This window comes from Temnothorax longispinosus, chromosome 4, assembly GCF_030848805.1.
Source record: "Temnothorax longispinosus isolate EJ_2023e chromosome 4, Tlon_JGU_v1, whole genome shotgun sequence".
Lineage (NCBI taxonomy): Eukaryota > Metazoa > Arthropoda > Insecta > Hymenoptera > Formicidae > Temnothorax > Temnothorax longispinosus.
In genome coordinates this window covers 4,376,367-4,399,895 of record NC_092361.1, presented here as the reverse complement: position 1 = coordinate 4,399,895, position 23,529 = coordinate 4,376,367, and the positions used below count along the sequence as shown (strand labels likewise).

General features: G+C 38.7%; 1 protein-coding gene across 7 annotated transcripts in view; it reads right to left on the bottom strand.

Annotated features, from left to right (window-relative positions):
* The window catches only part of LOC139812023 (uncharacterized), a 227,997-nt gene that overhangs the window by 154,097 nt on the left and 50,371 nt on the right, over positions 1 to 23,529 (bottom strand). For 6 of the 7 annotated variants that reach the window (XM_071776631.1, XM_071776633.1, XM_071776634.1 and 3 more), the window contains 3 exons: positions 19,199 to 19,429; positions 9,981 to 10,087; positions 3,274 to 3,410 (listed from right to left, as the gene is read on the bottom strand). In XM_071776631.1, the coding sequence (XP_071632732.1) occupies positions 3,274 to 3,410; positions 9,981 to 10,087; positions 19,199 to 19,429 (475 nt within the window). The remainder of the gene's footprint in view (positions 1 to 3,273; positions 3,411 to 9,980; positions 10,088 to 19,198; positions 19,430 to 23,529) is intronic. The other variant, XR_011731805.1, reaches the window with a different exon arrangement.

The following is a 23,529-nucleotide window of genomic DNA, read 5'->3' as shown; positions in this document are numbered from 1 at the left end:
CGACATTTATGTTAGTGCGGATGATTTGTGTAAGCAGATTCAAGAGATCGAGAGACGTGAAAGGCTGCTTCGTAAGTAAAAATCTGCGAGGAAATCCCGTGTACAGCCCCGTGCTTGTTACGCTACCACTTCACCTACTTAAGAAGAGCCTCTTATAAAATCAAACGTTGCTCTGCGTTGTCTTTGCGAAAAAAGTTACTCGTTGTTTCTCATTATAATTTCGGAGTAGAAATTTAGCGATTTTATGAAAAGAAACGCTCTCTCTTGCATTGAGTTATATTTAATTCGATATAAAACTGTTACAGTAAAATCTAAATAACTTCGTTACTATTATTACGAGCTACTTATTATTGTAATAAATTCAGTAGAATCGAGCAAATCTTTTCAAAAATCTGACATTTCCTGCAAACTCTGGATACGAGGATAAAAGTAAAATATTCTGGATAACCCTTTTTTGATCGATTTCTTTTCTTTGTTCTTTGTCGCATCGCTCGGACGTTTTTCTGAGCGTCAGTGACATTGCAGATCAAAGATATCTGCTGACCTAGATTTGCTAGCGTTAGATCGACCTACAGATATTGTCACATGATAATATCGTATATGTAACAAGATGTATAACGTACCTGTATGTGGCACCGCGCATTTAACGCGTTTTGGTTTACTTTTTGTGTGCTGTCACATAAAATTTTATCCTGTTGTTGCGTGCGTGAGAGTTAGCCATGTCTTGTTAAATATGAAAAAAGTTTATGGTCAGCATACCGTATTTATAAAATATTATTGCCACTTTACTTTGATCTTTTATTTTAAAACGGCGTATGTAATGCAAAATTATTTTAGGGTTTTTATCAGCGCGCATGTGTTATTCATTTTTTTTCGTACAGATGCTAAAAACGCTTTCTACTTCGCTAAAGTAATAGAATGAATATTTTAGGGTAAAATTATTGGAGCACATTGTATAAAAGATTCAAGAACATCATCGACGATATATCTGCATTACCTGCGATATATCGAGTACCCCTCTCGACTATTGAAGTATAATGTAAGAGAGATGGGGGAAAGAGAAGATAAATTTTTTTTTTCGACCACCCCCACGTTGAGGTAAATAACGCGGCATTAAAACGCTTCTCGCTTCCATAATTACTCTTTTTTTAAATCTTTTTTTGAAATAAGATAATTTATCATAAAATACTTTCATAGTACATTCATTTATGATGGCAAATCTAACAATAAATCGGATTTTTATGCAAATATAAAAAAAGTAATTATTGGAAAGAAAATTAATTAGGAAATAGCAAGCGATTCGTTCTCTGATTTGTTCATTTTTTACGACATTTTCATCGGTGGCAGTTTCATCACGCAGACAAGCGAAATATAATTTCTTTCACTAAAAATAATGAGCGGTATGTTGCCTGGAAATTGAGAAGCGAGCATACGTAGTTGAAGCTAAATGGACCATCGTACTTTAATCAAAAATATATAACCCGCGCGCGTCAAAGGTTATGAAACGATAATGAAAATTCCATTGGCTTAGCTATAGTACGATACTAAAAGAGGAGTACAATGGTAGAGCAGGGAAGATAGAGAGAAGAATATATCAAGCATCAAGTAGCCATCTTGTCTGATAGGGAAAGAGGTAGTGTTTTGCGAGAGATTGATGACTGACGGGAAATATGGGAAGGTTGTGTAAAAGGTGGCGCGGATCAGAAGGGTTTCGCGGGAACCGATGACACGTTGGTGTGTATACATACACATATATGTGTGGTTATATGTGTTCGCGATTTCGCTCAGCTCGGTTATGAAGTCTCGGGAGCGACGGCGGGGATAATCTTTGGCGCGATGCCAGACAGCCAGTCTGGCCTTAAACCTCAAAGGTTTTCTACTTTCCCGCGCGAGGACCTTTGGCGTTATCCCTCCATCATCATCGAATCTTATCGACTTCAACAGTGCTTCTCAATTTCGGGAAATATATCGGCTTAAGAGGGAGACTCGCCCGCCTGCAAGCTGTATAGTTATCTGTCAAGAAAGAAAAAAAAAGAATTTTATCGGTCAGTACTACCTCACTTTCTCCCAAGTTTTCTTTATCTGACCAAACTGGAAAGGAGGTGAATTTAATTACTCGTCCGTTCTTCATTAACGATTCTTCGAAACCCTCGCCTGTCATCGCCGGATATCTTCTCGTTGCCTCAAGTCGTCGGAAGACAATTAAATTAATCAGGGGAAGCCAGGGAACTGTGCGTGATCCCTGATGATTTAACAAATTTAGAGGTGATGAATTATTTCGCGCGTTTTGATTAACTTTGTGCCTGAGCCGATTATATAGTAAATTAAGTAAATTTAAAGGAGTAATGCAGCGTTGTATTTTCCAGTACTTAAAAGTGTACGGGGAAATTTAACATGTCATAGAGAATATTTTAGAAAGTGCTTTCTTTGAAAATTCTAAAAAGAATCGAATTAAATAAAAGCGCAATGAAAAGAAATTTAACGGGGTCCTGAGGGATGCTAAATACTTTTTAAAAATATCATCAGCGAATCTTCGAGAAAGTTAAATATAGGATTCGTTTTGTAATATAAATATCAGAGACTCCATTATTTGATACGGATCTCGACGATTTATACGACAGCTGTCCATATTCTCTCTGTTGAAAACGCAGATTTTTCTTCGACACGTATGATCCACTCGCGATTTATGTCACTCAACTTCATCCGGGCTGCGTCTATGCGGTTGTAGATTAATTAACCTCGGGAATTAGCCAGACCATCTCGTTCGGCGTAGAATAATTGATTGTGCTCGATACTCGCTAGCCACAAATGAGCCGGAGCGTTCTGACGCACCATTAATAATAAATTAATTATAGCAGTCGAAACCAAGTATCGAACGGTACCTTTCGAAGGGACGGGACGTGTGAAAATTAATGTCAAACAATCTGGACGCGATAATAATCGTTAGCGCTATCCGATATACGAGAACGTCGCTATAAATTTCTGGTCGTTCTTTACCGTCGCAAGGCTATAGCTCGGTCGCGATCAGATTATTATTATCGAAAACGCGTATATCATGGTGTACGATCAATGCAAAGCCTTGCATTAGTGCGAAATATATAAGAGCGCAAATTTCAATATTTATTGTCTGGGTCTAGTCAGTAACAGATAGTCAGGAAAATTTGATGGCAAAAAAAAAAGGAAGCAATAATCGAGGAATCAATATACACCGTCTGATAATCAAATTCTCGAATGCTTAAATTCGGGTGCATATGAAATAATATATAATCTCACCGATTACTCGTAGATGTTTTCCACCGAGGGTAGAGGCGTCCGTCGTCAGCAGGGATAACGGCGTCGAGGAACTGTCCAAGACTTCAACGCGCGATAAATCGACGCCGCGGCGCTCGCAGGCTAAACTCAGCACATCTCTGTAACACATAATGCAGCGAGTTAAACGCAAAAGCATCTTTGTATTTTTTGTCGACGATTCGGCGGAAATACTTCGCGATATTCCCGCGATAACGAAGCGTCGAACTTTAATGCCATTCGTCACTATATACGGCAATCGATCTGCGTATCACAGACGTGACATAAAAAGGATTAACGCTTGCGTTATATCGGTGAATTAATTAAAAGTAGAAAATTGCAGGAACACCTTTTGAAAAATTAGTCCTCCGTTTAAACCGACACCGCGATTACCGCAGCGATTGCAGGATAATTTATAAGCGACCGCGCGATATTGCGAAGCTCTCGACGAGAAATACGAGTTTTAATTCTCGTCGAGTAATGCGAATTTTAACTTTTCACTATGATCTGTCCGTCCGCATAATCCCTAAACTTTTGAGAACAAAAGTACAGATAATTTCAGGCGCTTCTCAATCGGATTACGATGATTAAAGGAATCTCTCTTAAAAAGGCTTCACGCGAAATCCGCAAAGAGGAATATCTCGCACTTTTTAAGAGTATTTCAACTTTGAATGAAACGGTGTATAATAAACATGTAATATAGCCTTTCAAAAATAAATTTGGCTGCAAAATATCACATTCTAATTTTTAACGAGAGGGATTAACTCGTTTATATATCAGGTAGAATTTGCATGAAAAAGAATGTTAAGACATATACAATTATACGAGAAAATTAAGAAAAAATTTGAGTTGGTTAATCAGAGAAGATATCTTAGGCGCGCAGAAAAGTTATAATTAATCTTTTCTTTCTTTAATATGCGATGCTATAAAATGATGCTACATTTCTTCTTCAAGCAGAACTTCCTATTGTTTATAGGCATTTTGTAATTTTTAAGTTTTAATTGTTCATGCGAATGTCCTACGCTAGACTATGATTTTACTGTCACTTTGCAAGACATCAAATTTGTTTTCCTCTGCAAAAATAATATTTTTACCATTTTCTCGCCTCAAAAATATATCGTTCAATAAACTTTATTCTTTACTATTGTTTGTTGCACTAATGGATAACTTTTTTAAATATATCCTACATATAGTTTCTGGATGTATCTATCTCTACCCCAGTTTCTTGAAATAACTCTGTTAGTTTCGAAGTACTTATTCGAACGGTTACTCTTAACTTTTCGTATTGCACGTCTGCTTCGATAATCAAGAGTTCCTGGCCGGCCTGTTTCAACGGGATAGGTACTCGATCTGACTTCCACGTTTATTGTATCTCTCAATGACGTTTCATACCATGCTTTCGCGAAAGCATCAATTTCACGAAGGCATTTGCTCTTATCATGATAAAAAAAAACTGCCGTAAAACGTCCATTTTTCGCGAGCTATTTTAACATTTTGAATGTAATGTACATTCCGAAGAGATACCGAGGACTCGTCCTGACTAAAACTAATCGTAAAAACAGCAAATTCGCATTAAACCAAACCTGGTTTAACGCGACACGCGAATCATAATATTGTAACAGATAAGATACTTTTTCTTCGCCAGTGAGTAATAAATCGAACAAAATCCTTTACTTCAACTAAACTGGCAGTCTTTATTTAAAAAGCATTTAAATCCTCCTGACTTTCGTTAATTGTCAGACTCGCAAACAACTCGAAACATCATCGCCGTGCTATTCGTGTCTTCAATCAAGTTCGCTCGAGATTGCCATGTTCTCGACTAACATACTCGTTCAGCGTGACAAGTAGTATCAAAAAATGAACAACGCGCTGGTATCACGCGAAGACAATACTAGAGTAATCCGTCGCTGTGGCCGCGCGCGGAAGCGCCTTACGCTTTCAACTGGATTACTCTTAATTGCCAAGCATTGTTAGGCGGCAAGCCGAGAATTGCACAAAGCCCGCGTGCGCTCCGCCTTTGTCGCGTCTCTCTCTGTGTGTCCTCCCCGCGAAAAAATTTTCATTCTTCAGAGCGGCCGGGATCGCGACACGCGGTTTGCATGAAAAGTATCGTTTTCCATCATCGGCAAGATTTTTCTTGTCTCGGATCGCGCGAGTCGTTCTTGCGTCGCTTGTAATGATCTCCCGGTTACAGCTTGGATTAAAATAAAACTCGCGTTACCGTCTCCCGCGAGAAGACGGTAACGCGAGAGTCCAGGGGAAAAAAGGAATTCAATTCACGTGGTTGCAAAGAACTCTGGCATCCTTTCAATGAGTAATATGAACACCCGGAATAAAAAGAAATGATACGCAATACGCAAATCAGAAAGTGATTCTCTTCTCCGCTCAGTCAAGTCTCTTTTATATATTTGCTGAGTTTCTCAATCCGAATTTATTCTAATTCAATTTCAATCCTGTAATCGAATACGCGCGTTAATTATTTATGTACATTGAGTACATTAATTAATTACTTAATGTATGTACAAGAACATTGCAAGCGACGGTGTATTCGCAAGATACGAAACGCGTGGAAGCTCTCTCTCTTTTTTTTCTTCCTTTCCGTTATACAGCGAGGACGGGAAAAATGCACGCCGTCCGCGCAGCTCACGACGTCATTGTTCCGTTATCTCACGGCGGTCGATCCCCGGGCGGATCAGTTTCAGAATACTCGACATCGACATCTTTCATCCTCCATCGTCGTCGCGAGATTAAAATTCGCCCCCAATGCGAAAAATTCTTGTTCCCCGCCTACGCGGATCAATAATGGTTCGTAATCATTACTTCTCCGCTATTTCTTCATAAAATTTTCAAGGGAATGTGTTTTCAGGCTCGCCGCATCTGGTGAAACGATCACATTATTCGTCAATTACACAGTAAAGTTGAAATTTATTTCCATCCACGCAGTGATATACGATTCTCATTGCAACGTAACGTTTTCTCTGCGAGAGAGAATATTTTTTGGAACGCGAATTTCCGAAATCACCGATTTCACGTGCGTGTAACAGTGTTTTTTGCCATTAATTCGTATACTGTAGAAACATGCTTGGAATATACCACGTAATGACGATCGTTGAGGAACATTCTATTAAAATTAAATCGAGTACCGTCATGAAACCGACGTTGTTTAACGCCGACCGGAGATATGCCGATCGACCGCGTTACATCCAATCCCCTTTTAGATTCATTCGCGAAAAAGGAGACGAGACTCCTCCTATCTCTCTCATCGATCCCTCCGGGACGATCCGACGATCCATTAGAGAAGAAGGAAGGGGGGAAAGGGAAGGTAGAAGGTACTTCTATTTTTGAGATCGTCGGGAGGTCAGCCCTTATTTCCTACATTCGTTCGCTCTACAGGGTGTACCGATTTATCACCACGGTATCGACGCGGGAGAGTGGATTTGCGGGCGGAAATAAATAGGCAAAGTTCGTCGCCACGTTCGTCGTGGTGCGTTATAATAGAACCGCCGTGCTGGACAGGGGAAATAAATCGCGTCACGCACCGGAAATGCCTCGCCTCATACTCGAGAGCGGGTTCAATTTATCTTGACGATTTATCCAACCTCTGGCCCTGCTTGTTTTAATCAATGCGGATACATGGACACCATCGTTTATCCGCGAGGAGTTTCTTCACGAACGCGGAGACATATTGTTAATGCGATTGAGAAAAATTTGTCTCCGACAATGAAAGGGTGCTATTTTATGAAAGGATGCGCACTACGCGCGATTCCCCAATAATCTGTCCCGTATAGTTTTGCAAGCGCACTTCTCGAACTTTTCCGCGATTTTTCGAGAGTGAGTAATGAATCAGTGGGCAAAATTTCCTGACTGAACATTTCCCGGGAGATGAATGAGAACTTATTTTAACACGCCGCTGTTTCAGAAACGGCCCCGAACTTTTGAAAAGCTCCGCTCATTTGAGTGGTCATTTAGCGTTCAGCGATCAAGTGGCTTCAATATTCGAGACGGTTATTACGAGAAGCGAATATTTATAGAAAGACTTTTGAAAATTGATAAAGAGCGCAGAAGTCTTTTTTTCAGAAAATTGGAACATAACTCGTCAATTTTTTTTAATCTGTTTTTTAAATAAAGACTACCAGTTTGGCTGAAGTAAAGGATTATGTTCATAATATTGTACATGTACATCAACGTCGATGCTTTCCACGGACAGAGCTAGATAACTAGAGAAGACGGCTAAGTTGTTGCCAAGTGGAGGAATCAGAAATTATTACGCGCACCCTCGTCTCAAGAGATAAAACTTGCCGTCCTCGTTTTCCATTCACCCTGCGAACACGAGAACTTCGCCAAATTACGCGAAATTATTGCCACGTGCTCTTTTATGATGATGTAAATCGCCCAAAATTTTACTCTTTTACGAGAGTCTGTAAAGACGTTGACTCGCGAAACAAGCAGAAAAATTGCATAATCAACAATGTGAAAAGATCAAAACAAATTTCGGCAAGTTATCGATGTAACTGAATTTAATTAACGTTAGTTATTCTTTTACGCGCGATGGCAAACCAAATAGAGTTGGAAACCATCACGAGTTGGGAGAGCTTAATGGGTTTCAACGAGTTTACGAGTGCGGGAATTTAATTGCTAAAATTTATTGCACTCGAATTATTTTTAACAAATTATTTGAAGATTCTAGTGAAATTATTAACGATGATGATTGATATGACAATAATGGTAAACTGATGTCAAATATCGTAAACATTCTGTGAATGTTAATGAAAAGTTATACCTCGCGGCGAGTAACTGAAGGAAAAAGACGCGACGTTGTAATTTTATATTACCGGTCGCTCTTTTTTCGATAGAAAAAGCGATCTAAAATTTACTCCCTCGTTTCCTGGATATCACTCGGGTTTTTCGGCGGTCTATTCCGAAAGCAGGAAGAGGAGTGCCTAATGAAATAATGGAATAATGTAAGATGAAACAAAGGATCCTCCCTCGAAGGAGGCGTAACGTTGCAGACAGTGACACAGAGCTCGACATTCCGTAGGCAGAATCCGGAGGAGAGAAATAAGAAATTAATTATTCATGCACGCTTTATACAACCCTCCAATTATTCAGCTTTTCTTTTTACACCGCGCACCCTTCGTTCTTCAATGTTAACAGTAACATGTATTAAAACAAAAGCTTCATTCTTGAGTGCTCATGTTTTGAAAGCGCAACTTCGGGTGGGTATTATTCTCGTCGCAATAATTCACCTGTGATTTTTCTAAATAAATGTATTTCATACATCCTTTTTATGTGTATGTGTTTTGTGTGTATATATTCGTTTCGAGTGTCAAATTCTATTTATCCAGAGATAGCTCAAGTGATAGATTTCATCGAGCAGCAAGATATCAAATAAAAAAGATGGATATATGTCGCGGTCATGGTTGAGCTAAAAATTCGAAACAAAGTCGCAGTTCGATGCAAGTGGAGTAAACCGATGACGCAACGCCATGAAATTGAAAGCGGTGCACGTGGCTCGTTCAAAGTACTTATAGGTCGAATCGTCATCACGTTTGACAGTCCGGTTTCCACCCGGTGTAATTTTTTTTTTCGTTTTATAGGCTTTGCCAGCTTTCCAGCCAGATAAAGTGGTGCTTGTACTCGCAAATATCGTTTTTTTTTTTAACTTTCATGCGTTCCGTCTTTAGAAATTGATACTTTTTTTATACATAAAATGCAATATTAATTCGGTATCGAATTTTGTATGACGTCAAGGCATTGTAAATAAATAAAGTTTATAATGTCCCTCTAAGTCTTCACATTAAGCTTAATTGATATCAATGTAACTTGTCACTTCATAGATTGGAAAAGTTAAAGAATCAGTTCAAGATTTTTGAAAAACACAAAGGATAGAAATAATAGTAATGATAATTTTGATAGAACATATATATTAATTCTAACATAAAATCACACATTTGTAATATATTGTATACATTAATTTCGCCACATTAATTTCAATATTGACCTTTTGGCTCTTCATTGAAAAGCAAATAACGTTCATTCAATTGAAAGCAGCTGCTATCGATTATTATTTCGAACACGCTTCCCACATACTATTACATAATGTCCACCGAGCTTTAATTTCCGTATGAAGAAAATGCACAGAGTCGTTTTTCTTCTTTATTCCCAGATATTTTCTCCTTCTAGCCGCGACACATATTGCTCGAACAGGACTGTCCATTCGCGCCTCGTTCATGTTTATTGAACATATCCGGCGGCATTAAATCGCTATAAATCACTGGCTGATGCGACAACCCCCCAGCTAGATATGCACGTGTATACGAATATATATATATATATATATATATATATATATATATATATATATATATACACACACATATATATTGCCCACGTCAGATTTTAAATAGTGGTATGCCATTTCAAAGTGAGTGACGCAGCGATATTCGCCGTTAATATACATTCCTCAATGTTCGGCTACCAACGCGGGACACTCCGAATGCGAGGGTTTCGTAAGCCGCGTGACCGCAGCGATTATCCACGTGGATGATCGGTCCCGCGCGTATTGCGTTTCGATTGCGCGTCTATAAATATCGTCGCATTGCCATTCGCAACGCGACACGCGCGAAAATTTATCGTCCCCGGTGACGACGCGGACGCGCGAAGTATTAGAAGTACGATAATGCTTCACTCACACCAGGTAAGTTCCCCGCGTCGCCGGCAGAAACTCCTCCCGGTCGAACGAAGTCGCGGCGTCGTCGCCCACCTCGAAACTGACGCTGAAGTATTCGTTACTGGATACCTGTAATCAGAATGAAGCACGCCTGTAAGCACAATTAATCTTATCTCTTCGGGCTGAAGCTGATCTTAATATTCTCGTAATTGAAATCTCGGTTTAGGATAACTCTCTTGATCTGGCGAAAGTTTCACTCATCGTCAACGCAAATGAGATTTAACAGAGCACAATTCTGAACAAGAAAGTAATATAAGTAAATGATAAGCTCAGACTGTTCTCTTTTTTCACTTCACAGGGAGCTCTTGTACGACGACTTCTACCCTATCTGCTTCTATTTTATATTATGTCTAAAAGAAAGTTATCTTAATTTGCACAAAATATACGTGATGAAATTTTGTAGATGATGTAGATCAATACAGAGTTAAAAACTTGTGATATACATATATTGGATTTTTAATGTAATTAATTCAAGTCAATAATTGGGTACACCACGCAGGAACATGAAACATATCGCCAAATCTGCGAGATAAAACATTTTTGCGTAGAAGCGACAGCTTAAATGTATTAATAAATATCTGACGCTGATAGATTCCACAAGAAACTTAACAATTAATTCCGCTGATTAGCGTCTCTTTCAGGATTACGCTCTAAAGAAAACTACAGCCGATTTCGCCGCACAAAGAGCCGGCTTTTAGTTTTACCGTAATCGCTTTAAGATCGGATGTAACCAGTAAGCTGCGTATTGCGGTTTAAAGCGAAGCTGAACGCATAGGTTTCGTCCCAGGTTTCGTTTAAATTAATGTTCAGTTCGCAATGAGACATTAAAGAGAGAAAAAAGCCACAATATTTTAAAATATTATATAATAATGATTATAAGCGATCACAGTCTCGAGGTTCGCGTATTTCAGCGCGCGATAAGTAAAGCTTCAAACAAATTAGACGTTTATCTATTTAGCAATCTAGTAATATATGAAGAGTTTATGAATACACGAACGTTCATGCAATATTTCTGTACTTGTACGTGTTCTGGCGATCTTTTACGCAGATAGCTCCAAGTCGATGCGCAACGCGTCATTCATGTGTCGTTTACAATCTTTACTACGCATCTCGAGTACTTAGAAAATTGGCCTGGCTAGTTTTTCCCTCGCGTTACCTCGATTACTCCGCACCCTGGACGCCCGGATTCAATATTGCCGCCACGTTCGCCCATTCGACTCAATTTTTTTCCCTCATAAATAATGCAGGGACGCGGCGCTCTCATAAATTCGAGTCACCTGGATAGGCCGGCGAGTCAGCCCGTGGAATTAAATATTAAAGCGCAGCATTGGCGTAATCGTCGTCGCGGAAAGCAAAGATTGTTGCTTGTCATCGCCGCGAATTAATTTACCTCGCTGCTACAAACGACACGCGTTCAGCAGAATACTTATCGAGAGAGAAACGAAAAGAAATAATCCCGTTTGGCAGATCACGATACTGAACAGAGTTCGTGAGAATCACGAAAACTTGACTGTCGCTCGACCTTTAAAAAGAGATTTCCTAATAACTCTTCGAAATAAATTCGAAACGACAACTGTTCTGTGCGCGGAGAGAACATACTTTTCGCTACTTGAATGCGCCGGTTACATGCAAGATCATGTACATAAATCATGCCTGCGAAGGGCGGTCGTTGTTGTTCCTGTTTCTCGCAATGGAAACCCCGAGGGTCTCAAAGTCGCCCTGTATAACTGCAATTGTCGTAAGTCATAACACATCTCGCGCGCGTCGCGAACTTCGCAACGTGGGGTGCATAACGAGGTATAAGGCACGTTAGCTACACAAGTGTTTCTTCGGCTATATAATTTTGATGGTATAATCGCGTAAGAGAAAGAGAGTGACTGTACATGTATACATCACGCTCGAGGGCTTACATGCCGTTCCTCCGTGAAATTTTGTTTGTATTATCGAACTTTCCTTTCCATTATAAAGGCTTAGAAAGTATGCGCGCTACATGCTACAGTACCCACGCGTTGCATCGGAAAGTTGATTTGCTAACTGTACAATGTTAACATAGATTAACAGATTTAACCAAATGCCACAGTAATTGCCAAAATAATCACAGCTGCTTAGCAAATACTATAATCAAAGCAGATATATAAAGATTTAACAAGCATTTTGTTGCTACATTATTTCGCTATGTATTATTATTAAATACAAAGGCTTCAACATATTATATTTTACATTTTGTAAAAATGAAGTTTTCATTCATAAACTTTTCACAAACCTTTTCATAACTTATTCGTTTTCCACTCTTTGTGTTAGATTACTTTATTAAGATCCGAAGATTTTAATAAGAAATATTTAAAATGGAAACTTTTCATAGAATAAACCAATAAAGATTAATTCTTGTAAGCTGGTAAAATAGACTTCTGTTCCAAAAATTTTTTAGCATATCATAAATTTCTCTCTGCCTGTAGATTTTATATGATGAGGCACGCGTTTGGTAAACACGAAATTAGGAGAGAAGATAATCTCGTCTGTTGTCAACATACTTTCGATTCGTATCTGTGTGTCGTCATTGAAATTGATTATTTTTAGATCCCTGCAGGGCTCTGTCCCGGAGGCAATCGTAGTACTGCTGATCCACGTTTGCATAATATCAATTCGGCTTTCGGTAAGGGATAATCAGAGAAGCGGGACTCTGTTACTGCCCTTCGGGGATGTGTAATTCACCGCCCTTCCGAAAGATAAATACTTTGGAAGTTCGTGACAATGATACTAACATGCGTGTGAATGCTTAATGAAAATTCCTCCGTCGCTTTCTATAAGGGAGCGAGATTGTATAAACATTACCGTTTATCATTCTTTATGGTGATTGCCTTCATAATGACTTTTCATGGCTCTTTCATTACATTTTGAATTTTGGGATATCAAACTTGAACGCGCAAAATAATTATGCCACATTTTCTTCGAAAACATACGGTATAAATAACATGATAAAATAAAAAAAATACTTGTGTTGACTACATCTGACTGACTCGGAAGTGAATTTTTTTTCCGAGCAATCACTTTTTCTTTAATCATCATGCTTTTTCTACTATATAACTATATGATTAAATTGGAAATTATTTTCTCTTTCTTATGAGATGACCTTATATTTTTCTCTTACATTTTTTTCTTAATTATACTAGGAAATATTTCTTTTTATATTTTCTGCGATATATATAATTACTTTAATTGTGCTTTTCTTAACACCGCGCTCGTAAATAACTCAAATTTGCTTTCAAGAAACTTTTTTTCCAACGAATTTTTCTTCTGTCTAATAATTCATACGTGAGAAAACTATTAATCTATTCTCACCGTTAATAAAAGACGTTAAAAGAGGGGAAGCAAAAAATTATCCGAGCGCCGTAGTTTGACAAACTCAATTTTCGTCGTATATATATTATTACGTGACTTGAATAAAACTAGCAATATGTTTCGACTTTAGTCACGACTTTGTTAAATCGCACGAAATTTTGTAATAAAATTATATAACGCTGTGTAAAGAGAGACAATGAGCTTTTAAAATATTTCATCGATCACGCTCCATAACTATCTATACGTTCGAATCGCGAATATCAACGGCGAGATTTTCTGTGCACATTTTCTTTGCGATTTTATATTTGATAGCCGGTTGATTACATGCTCGTTCTATCGTAGCAATCCCGCACAAGTATCGCCGTTCATGTTTTTACGTCATAGGCGGTACGTGTAGGCGTAGCTGCAAGTAGTCCAAATCAACGCCTACGCGGCCACTTATATTTCAGTAGATTACGTATAGATGTAAACCTCATTCATGTAGTGTTTACTCTTTCGTTCCTATCGATCTGTGCACATGCCGGTTTGCGGTTTGGTATTCTCCCGAAATGGACTTTGCGCCGTTACTGCAGTTTATAAATAAAATTCGATAGTTTTTATACAAGCAAGATAAAGCGCCATTTAGTGTTAAATTTGAAGAATAAATCTATAAAATTTTTTACTACGAAAAAAATGCATGGTAAAATAAATTATATAAAAATTAATTACAATGGCGAACAACTGTTGCTTTTAAAATGATTGTAAAATCATAATTTTGAATCGATCTCTTTTATCAAGCCGATATTTCACATTCAAAACGAGATGTGTAAAAAATGACGTAATTGAGTACTTTTATGTGAAAACCTTCTAATTCTCTAGAAAGCTTTACGAGGACATTGGACCACATGGGATGATACCGGTAAAGCTCGGGCTGTACTTTGCAAATTACTACTCGTTCGTATCGTTAAAAGCTCACTTCGTTGTAACCGCAGTCTAATCTATTAATTCGATCTCATTTCTCGAAAACGACGCTGATACGGGCCACGAGAACCACCGACTTTACTCCACGGAGGTTTAAAAAAAAGCCCCCCTGCGAGCCATTACGTTCTAGAGGCCTCTGCCGACCACTTGTGGCAGAAAATTGCAGTAATTTCGCACTCTCTTGCGATTCGTCGAGATTTTTATGCCCATTAAGATGCGACCTTGACGGCGAGAGTGCGGTAAATCCGGGTAATTTTGCAACGCGGAATACGCTCGTTCAGCTCTGACGCTTTCGTATACGAATAAACGACCTGCTATACTATTTTGTACTACACTATAATTTACGGCACGTGCTTCTCCTTATGAATTATTTACATTGTAATTGCTAAATTATTGCAGCCACGTTGACAGTAATGGTAAATAAGAAACGAAACAATTCTTCAGCATAATTCCTATAAACAGTTTTTATATATTTGCATATAAATCTAAATTTCTATTAAATAAATAAGAAACACGAGTACTCGAGTAATGTAAGTCATTGTACATACATTGGCGACACAGATTTTTTTTTATTAAAAACGATAATTATGAAAATTTATCCCGTGACAATATTTTAAACATGTAAGTACGTTACGTGTTTAAAACTACCGTCGTAATTTCCAACGTATCCTCATTAAATCTGAGCGACATATAATCCATTTTATTATCTAAAATCGCACGAGAGAGAAACAAGAGAGAGAGAGAGAGAGAGAGAGAGAGAGAGAGAGAGAGAGAGGGCGGAGAGAATTATGCAATTATTTCCACATATTCTCCAAACTGTAATTTCATTATCTAAATTATTGTAGATAAAAAATGTAACAGATATAGCTATATCGATTATGTTCAGCGTTTGGTTATTATTGTCCACATAAATATCGATGGTTATTAACGACCACATAAATATCGATGGCCCAATATACAGTAGTGTTCGCAAATCATTATTAATGCTTGATTTACACTGAGCTTAAATTCCCTTGTGTCCTTTATACATTTTTGATTGCGGTTATTCACTCGGCAAAGCTCGTCGGTGATGTTAAACCTCGTTAATAACACACAGTCGGGCTTCAGATACTTATATAATTAACCGATGTTCGTATTTACTATATAATGAGCATCCTCTATGAGCTCCTTTTCGAAAATGCACTTCATACAACAGATTATAAGACCGGTAAGACGACGTCTTAGGAATCGATTAGCGTCCGCGCGGCTTTTAAATTTTGCTTCATGCATTTAGCGTGTATTCTGATAAATAACTTTTACTTCGCTCATTACGTACGCTAGCCAAATTAACGTCGAAAATTAACGTATACTAATTTTGTTTCTTTACGATTGCGTTGAAACTGTAATAAGTTGCGGTGTGTTACGGTTTCATCAAGTATTCCACACGGGGACGCGTGGAATATTCTCCGACCATCGTCCGGCGTTGTACACAATACTCGTAGTTTTACGAAACCGGATCCGGCTAATAGCGATTCCATGTTTCGTCCTGTTTTCGTCTTGTTTTCTCGCCGCTGCAGCGCTGCGCAGTAGTTCCTCCGGATGTCTAGATTTCGTATTCCGGCGGCTACTCGCTCGCCGAGGGGATTACACAAAGAAGCTCGTCCCCTTCGCAACGGACGTTGAATGCCTGCGCGTGCTCGACGGCGATTGATCGTTTAGCGCAGCTTTGCGCTAGGTGCGACTAATTGTAAGTGCGTTAAGTTTCCGTTAAAGTAAAGTTACCCGAAGTTATTTCAAATTGTCTGGCGTACTAGAGATTCTGTTGCCGTTTTACTTTCATGAAAGTTTTAAGGCGCTTTCGTTCTTTTCCTTTAATCGCTCGTGTTTAACAAATCGCTCACACTTTTGTTTGTTTTACGAGAAAAATTGTTTCAAGCTTATCCGTAAAATGTTATACGTAACCACATTCATATATGCGCGAAGATCGTATCACCTCGTGTGCAACGCGAAATATTTACGGCACATTTACTCAAGAGTGAAAGAGGGGGAGGAAGATACACACATTCCGGTATGAAAATAAAGGGATCTCGCGTACGCGAGAAGTTCGATATAACGAGAGAGTTTTCTCTTCCTACTCCGCTTTATCCCAGCGCGACGAATGAATAAAATGGATAAAGCGAAACACGACCAAAGCGAGCTCTCGTCGTCATTGTATCGCGAACGTTTGAAAGAAACATTAGCGTTGCGTCCGTATCTTTCGCGCCGTTTGCGGGACCAGCCAGAGATGTAGGTATCTTCCGTTGCTCGAGCACGAATTTCAAGCCGATAACTGAATGGAAAATGCACGGTGAGTGGCCACGAAAATTATGCAAGTGATAAACTGCAATACTTCCGCTTCGGCCGTGTGTTCTCATCCTTTCGCCACTCAACACCGGTAAATTTCATGTACACGATAATCGTAACGTGATATCCATGCTCGCAAGCGAAACTGTATCCACCTGTACATATCAAAATGTGTAGATTGTCTGCTACACGATATGCACCGGGTCGCGTTGCACATTTTAACGTACAATTTTACTCGCGAATACAATCGAGAAGAACTCGATTCTTCGCACTATTGAGAGATACCTCCGATGGTCCGAGCGACGCCTCGCTGTAAAGCATCTCGGACATCGTCCAAACTGCAGCCCCATATCCCAAATGGAGATCCTATGTCAGTCGCTGAATTCGCAATGAAATTCGGATTGAGTGTACAATGGGACAGTAATATGCAATTAACGACCTTTCAATGGACCATCCATATTTATGCGTTTAATTGCATATTCCGATAACATAAGTAATGCAAAAGCGTTATTTCCATCATAGGCGACATAAAATATGCGCAATTATTTTGCGCCCCGTCGAGTGACGGCAGAACTAATTTCCTCCTTCTGGTCGACGATAAAAGAACGGTGTAGAAAAGCGTTTACTGTAATTTACTGTAATTTAGGGTGTTACAGAGGTCGTATCTATGTCGCGGATCAGCAGCATTTTATCGCCTTAATCAACATTATTTTATTTCTTTCGAGAGAGAAACTATTACGACAATTAGCATATTTTTTTTTATCGCCGATCTCTGTAAATTAACAGGCAGATGATGCAAATGAGAGCGTTAGCAATGTATAAAAACCCTTTTAAATAATTATACGCTTTATTACACAATATTATTTATAACAAATAAAATATGTCACGGATAATTTAATATGCAAGATGATTCGGAAAAGGATGACTTCTGTAAAGAAAATAGTAAAATAAAGCGATAAAAATAAAAATGTCCTACAAATATAATATCGAAATTTAACAAAATAAAATGAAAGAGGCTTGACATTTCTTTGAAATATTTTTGATAACTGTTGTAGGTACGAATGCAAATCCACTGTGAAAGAAAAATTCTTCGTAGCGTTTGCATTTTATATGCTAAATAGCAAATCTTGTAAACATTCCTTTCTGAATGGAGTTGTATTTGACTTTTCCGCAATTAGATTCCAGGATTAATAAGTACATTATGTCACGCGTTGCAATAGGAATTACGAAATACCATTCGTTAACAAAGGGAGATAATCAAACTAACTTTAATTGTACTAGGGAATTGTTCCGCTGGCATTGCTGGCAGTTTCTGACATTTCATTATACCAGCCGGCCTGTTATCATTTTCTTGCTGTGTACGCTAGCATAGCGCTGCGCGTAAACGTCGCCGTATATATCCATAAAATTAATTTGTCAATCCGCATAATCCCGCATCCATGTGACAATCACGCGAACGCAACGAAATTACATTGAAAATAGAACAAAGCTTCCTCGGTCCGCGGTGTCGTGTAATCACTCGCATCGCCGTAAAAATTTTAGCCATTTCGCTTCACTCGTCACTTTCTTATCTCTTTTCCACTCTGTGAAAGGCGCTACTCTTGAGCAATACAAAAAACACCTTATCTCGTTCTGCCAACCGGGCGTTAATTAATTTGCGCAATATTTTAAACTCACACTCTAAGCACTTTTTATCGACTCTTTTTAATTTCGCAGTAACTTTCAGAGTTATCTCTTACTTCGCTTCATCTCTTCCTTTTCCTTCCAATTATAATATTAAATCTTAGATATTAAAATATAGAAAAATTAAAAAAATATATTGTTTATACTCTAGCAAAGAGGAAAACGTAGCTCATGATTACGTTTTTCAAATTTTTTAATTGTTATATTTTATTTATTTAACTTTTTCTATTTGAAAGTGGAAAATGTTTTTCGAAAAACGAACAATGTTTACTAACGGCAAATCCCAATTACAATCCTCGTTGCCGCTCTTTGCTTTATCCTCGCATACACTTTCGTATGTCTCATTCCGGGCAAACATTATCGCCAAAATTCACTCAACAATTCGAACAACTTTGTACCGGAATGTAACACACTCGGACGTTTACACGTGTCACTATTTCGTTTACATCAGGCCCGTGGCACGTGAATAATTGGAACTTACAATCAGAGTTAATTGCCAAGTTATTTAATAATGAAACTTCGGCTGTTTTGTTATAAAACTGTGGTATGCATTTAGTTTTCGGCCGAGGAAAAAAGTCTTATTTGAGACTTTTACCGTTAACTGAATTAAAGTTTCTTCCCTTTAATTAAAAATGATACGCTAATAACAAAGATACAAAAACGTAAGGGAGAGATTATGTATAGTAAGGGATGTTTCGTTATAAATTATATATTATAAAAACCGCAGCAAGATATTCGCGAAGTTTAAATTGAGAGGAGTAAGCGAGGAAGTTCAGGAAGTGCTCTCAAGTATTCCGCCGGAAAATAAGCGTGTCGCGAATCATTCCCGGTGTGACCGAAGAGGCATTTGCCAAATATTTGCCGATAAAAACTCACCTGAGATCGCGAGAGCTTGTGCCTGCGATTAGAGTTCGCGATCTCGGCGGGTGTCGCGCTCGGTGCGAGAAATCGAATCCGGTTGCACTCGATGCCGAGGGGGTGGTGTTGCAGCTGATGGGGCTGCTGATGGGGTTGCTGTTGCGAGGTATCGCTCTCCAGATGATGCTCCCCCGTGTCCAGCATGCTGCCGCCCAGGGAGTCCAGCTGTGTTAGCGACCTCGAACGCACCTGTAACGATAAAAAGTGACGTTTGTGTATTAAAAAAAGGCATCTTGAAAATTGATTCTGGTGACTACATGAGAAACGTATACTACGTGTGCGATTTTTAGTCTGCACATTATATCGAAGAATAATAATAAATTATTAACCTTATTATTATTAGCCTTTCTACTCCCAAGCGGGACGAGCCGTTCACCCCATAAATGATTTTTTTTAGAATAATTTTGCCAGAAAATTTTGATATGTTTTGTGGATTTTTCGAATTTATTTTTAAGGTATAAGCTTTTATATTTGAGACAAATAAATACATAAAACGTACAACTTTCAAGAAGATAAAACTTATTTGCTCGAAGCAAACCGTTCGTCCCACTTGGGAAGCTTATGTCTAGGAAATCAGCGTGGGAGTTGAGAAGTTAAGATATATCTTTATATCATATCTCTATATACTAGATCTTTATATCATATCTCTATATACTAGAGAATGTATTTGCCCTTCTGACAAATGAGAGACTCTCTTTTGGAGCAGAAAATCGCGATTTTAAATAATCAATTTCGTCAGAAATTTATCCTATTTCTTCAAAAACCACCTATATATATTGTTCTTGCAATACTCGCCTAATTAGCAGTAGATAAAGTTCAGTTTTTGACACAATACTTCTTAGTATCATTCCAAAAAAAGGGGAAAACACTTTTCTCCTTCAGAATTATATCATTCGATGCGATCATCAAAACTTCTTAGACAGAACAGTGAACTCATATAAATTATTCTGCTTCTATCACTGCAAGCAATCTCGCGCCAAGTATCCCCCGTTCCATCTAGCTTTCTCCCCGCAATTATCTTCCAATTACTCGCTTGGAGATCAAGCTGAACGCCTCGGAATTGCGAGCGCGAATAATGCGATCCGTGTTATTGCGGGCGTGCGCAAACGGCCAACAATAAAACAAATTTGTGGCCGCAATCAAATGCACCGGTATGCGCGAGACGCGTCTTGTGAGAGAAGGGTGAGCGAGCGAAGCGGAGGGTGACACATCAGCGAAGGATGGCCGATCTGCCATTAACGAACTCGTGGCGTGGCGGGATGTAAACGCACTGTATACGGCTGACTTCCTGGGAGATAAATTCCGGAGAAACCTTCGTGTATAGACGAAGCGGGTCACCGAAAGATCGATTTATGTGTGGAATCAATCCCCCCTGCTGTATCTCGAGGGACCCTCGTCGTTCGTTATCACGATTTACTTGTTGTGCTCCCCCTTTTCCCTTCACTCGTCGCAATAATTTACTGCCGCGATGTGTCTCTTCGAAGGGATTCCTCTCGCCTGCTCTCTCTCTCTCTCTCTCTCTCTCTCTCTCTCTCTCTCTCTCTCTCTCTCTCTCTCTCTCTCTCTCTCTCTCTCTCTCTCTCTCTCTCTCTCTCTCTCCCTCCCTCCCTCTCTCTCTCTCTCTCTCCCTCCCTCCCTCTCCCTCTCCCTCTCCCTCCCTCTCTCTCTGCTATTGGCGACAGAACGCGTGAGGTATAATTGAACGACTGGGCCACGAGGAGAACGAGTTTTCGTCATTTTGCATACGACGGTTTTAAGCGAAGTTGTCCTCAAACGACATGTAACTTTAGACGACGCTGGAAATAGGGAAGAAAATGCAACTGGCGTTAATTTTATAACGAAAAGCTAAGTGTGTCACTGCCCAATTTAAAGTTAGAGAGAAGTAATAACCATTTGTAAGACCAATTAAAAATAATTACGTTAATTACGGACGAATCATGTAAATTGCACAATGTTTAATACATATATAGTATAATCGTTCTTCACAGAAATTCTTCACTTTTAGGTGATCGATCAAAAGATATGTTTCATTTCCGAAATTATGTCAAAAGTGTATATTTTCCTTTAATATTAAAATCTTTCCAAAAAGAAAAACAGAAGTGAAGATTAATCGTTGTACTTTTTAACATTATAAATATTAATCAGTCTTGAAATACTTTCAATGTGTGAAGGGTAAACCACCCATTTTGAGAACAGTTTGAAGAAAATTTTCCCTATAAAAGCATTTATTCGAGAACCCACTTCGTATAAGAATAATACGAGACACTTTCCTTCAGATGGTTCTTCAGAAAACTCTTATAACTTACGGTTCCTCCGAAAATAGCAAAACGCTCCTGCTCATACGTACGCCTTTATAAATAATTCGCACAATGATGGTCGATTGTTTTCGAGGCAGTTTTGTTGTAGACATATAGACATTCGTATAAATAATAACAAGTTATCTAGTGTAAAAACTTCCAAAAATCGCACACGTCGTTCTGACGTGTATCCGTCGATGAAAACACTAAAATAAATATAATGTATATTAAAGTGACATGACGCTTATGTAGGAAATAAAGATTTCGTAAAAATACGCACCGACTTACTGAAATATAATTTGTTAAATCGGGAGTAGAATGTCCGTCATTAATTACGCAGAAGATAAAATTCAACGATTACACAAATATATCTTGAACAAATAAATTTGATTATCATCTTGAAGTCCTCAAGTTTCCCCTATTGTGCTTGAATCGTCCTAAATTTCTAAAGTGACTACGATTTCCATTCTACCGCAAGCGATATAACGGTTTCATTCGACAGGTCGTGATTGAGTTACACACATCTCGGGGCGTTTAGGGCGAAAACAGGATATTTATACCGATCCAGAGTGCGTCGTCGTGTCGAATCCTTTTTAGCCGTCAAAGGGACTCCACGAGGCACAATTATCCTGACTGATGGAAGCACTCGAGGCGATTTGCGCGATAGGGACCAGGCTGCTCGATAATAGCTCAATGACAATATCCGCCAGGAGTAACTCGCGAGTTATGGTCGCGCTTGAGGATCACGTTCCCTTATATATCCGCTTTTCCTTTTCATCCCCGCTTGGTGAGAAATCTAAGGTTCGCTTGAGAAATTCGATACTCGGCTTGTCAATTACTTTTTTAACACTATACAATTCCTCCCTTTCTTTCTTTTGATTTTTCGACGACGTTCCGAAAGTGGGTAGAAACGACAACAACTTATTCTCTCAAAAAGAGAGAGAGAGAGAGAGAAAGAGAGAGCGAGTCAGATCGCAGAATTCGAAGAGAAAACTCAATTACGCCTTCGCGCAACGGTATCGAGGACGCCGATACTTTCGTCCTCTCTGTACATACTTTGATGTATACACTTCCGTCGCGCGTGTTGTTTACCCATCGATAGGTCCGAGCCGATCCCTGGGTGTCTTTGATCGTTCGATTTTATTCCACCCTCGGTCTCGTAGGGATTCGCAGCTGCGGTGTCGTCACCACGATATGTCGTCGCGGTGGCGGAACGAGAATGAAGGCACGCGAGATGAAAATTGTCCACCGAAGAGGAACACACGTGTGATGCACTACGATCACCGAAAAATATCGAAAGTTTGTTTCTCACGGTCACCGCAGAGGCTTTGGGTCGCTCTTCGCGACCCTCAAGGATACCGCGTTTACGAAATACGCAATACGTTCTATCCCGAAAACACGCTCATGCATATAAATAAGATCCCATGTACGTACCGCGCGCGGCTTATGGGATTCTTTCTCCAAAAATAGAAGAGTGCGATTGAGTAACGAAATTTTTAAACTCTGTCGCGTATAAATAAAAGAGGGGCAGATAAATATACAAATACGTTTTAAATATATATATATATATATACATATATATATATATATATATATAGGTATATATATAATATATAAAATATTATTTTCTCAGTCCTTGGTATATAAATAAAACTTACTGAAAAAGCTTTAAAAAAAATTTTGCCAAAATCCAGAAGTATATATAATGATTCTCTGTACACCTTATATGATCATGCGCTATCTATTGATAATGATAACAAAAATATAAAATATAAAACACATGAAAATTAGACACATTTTTAATAATAATAATTTAGTCAACTGTATTCTTCAATTTGCTACGACAGTTTTAAGCTTACAAGTAAATCATCGATCACGAAAGAATAATCGACGTTAAAAGAGTCAACAATTTAAAGTAACTTATTTAATTTGAGATTTCGTAGACATCTCGACACGTTATTTGTCCCGTTTAGATGAATTTGTCTTCTGCAC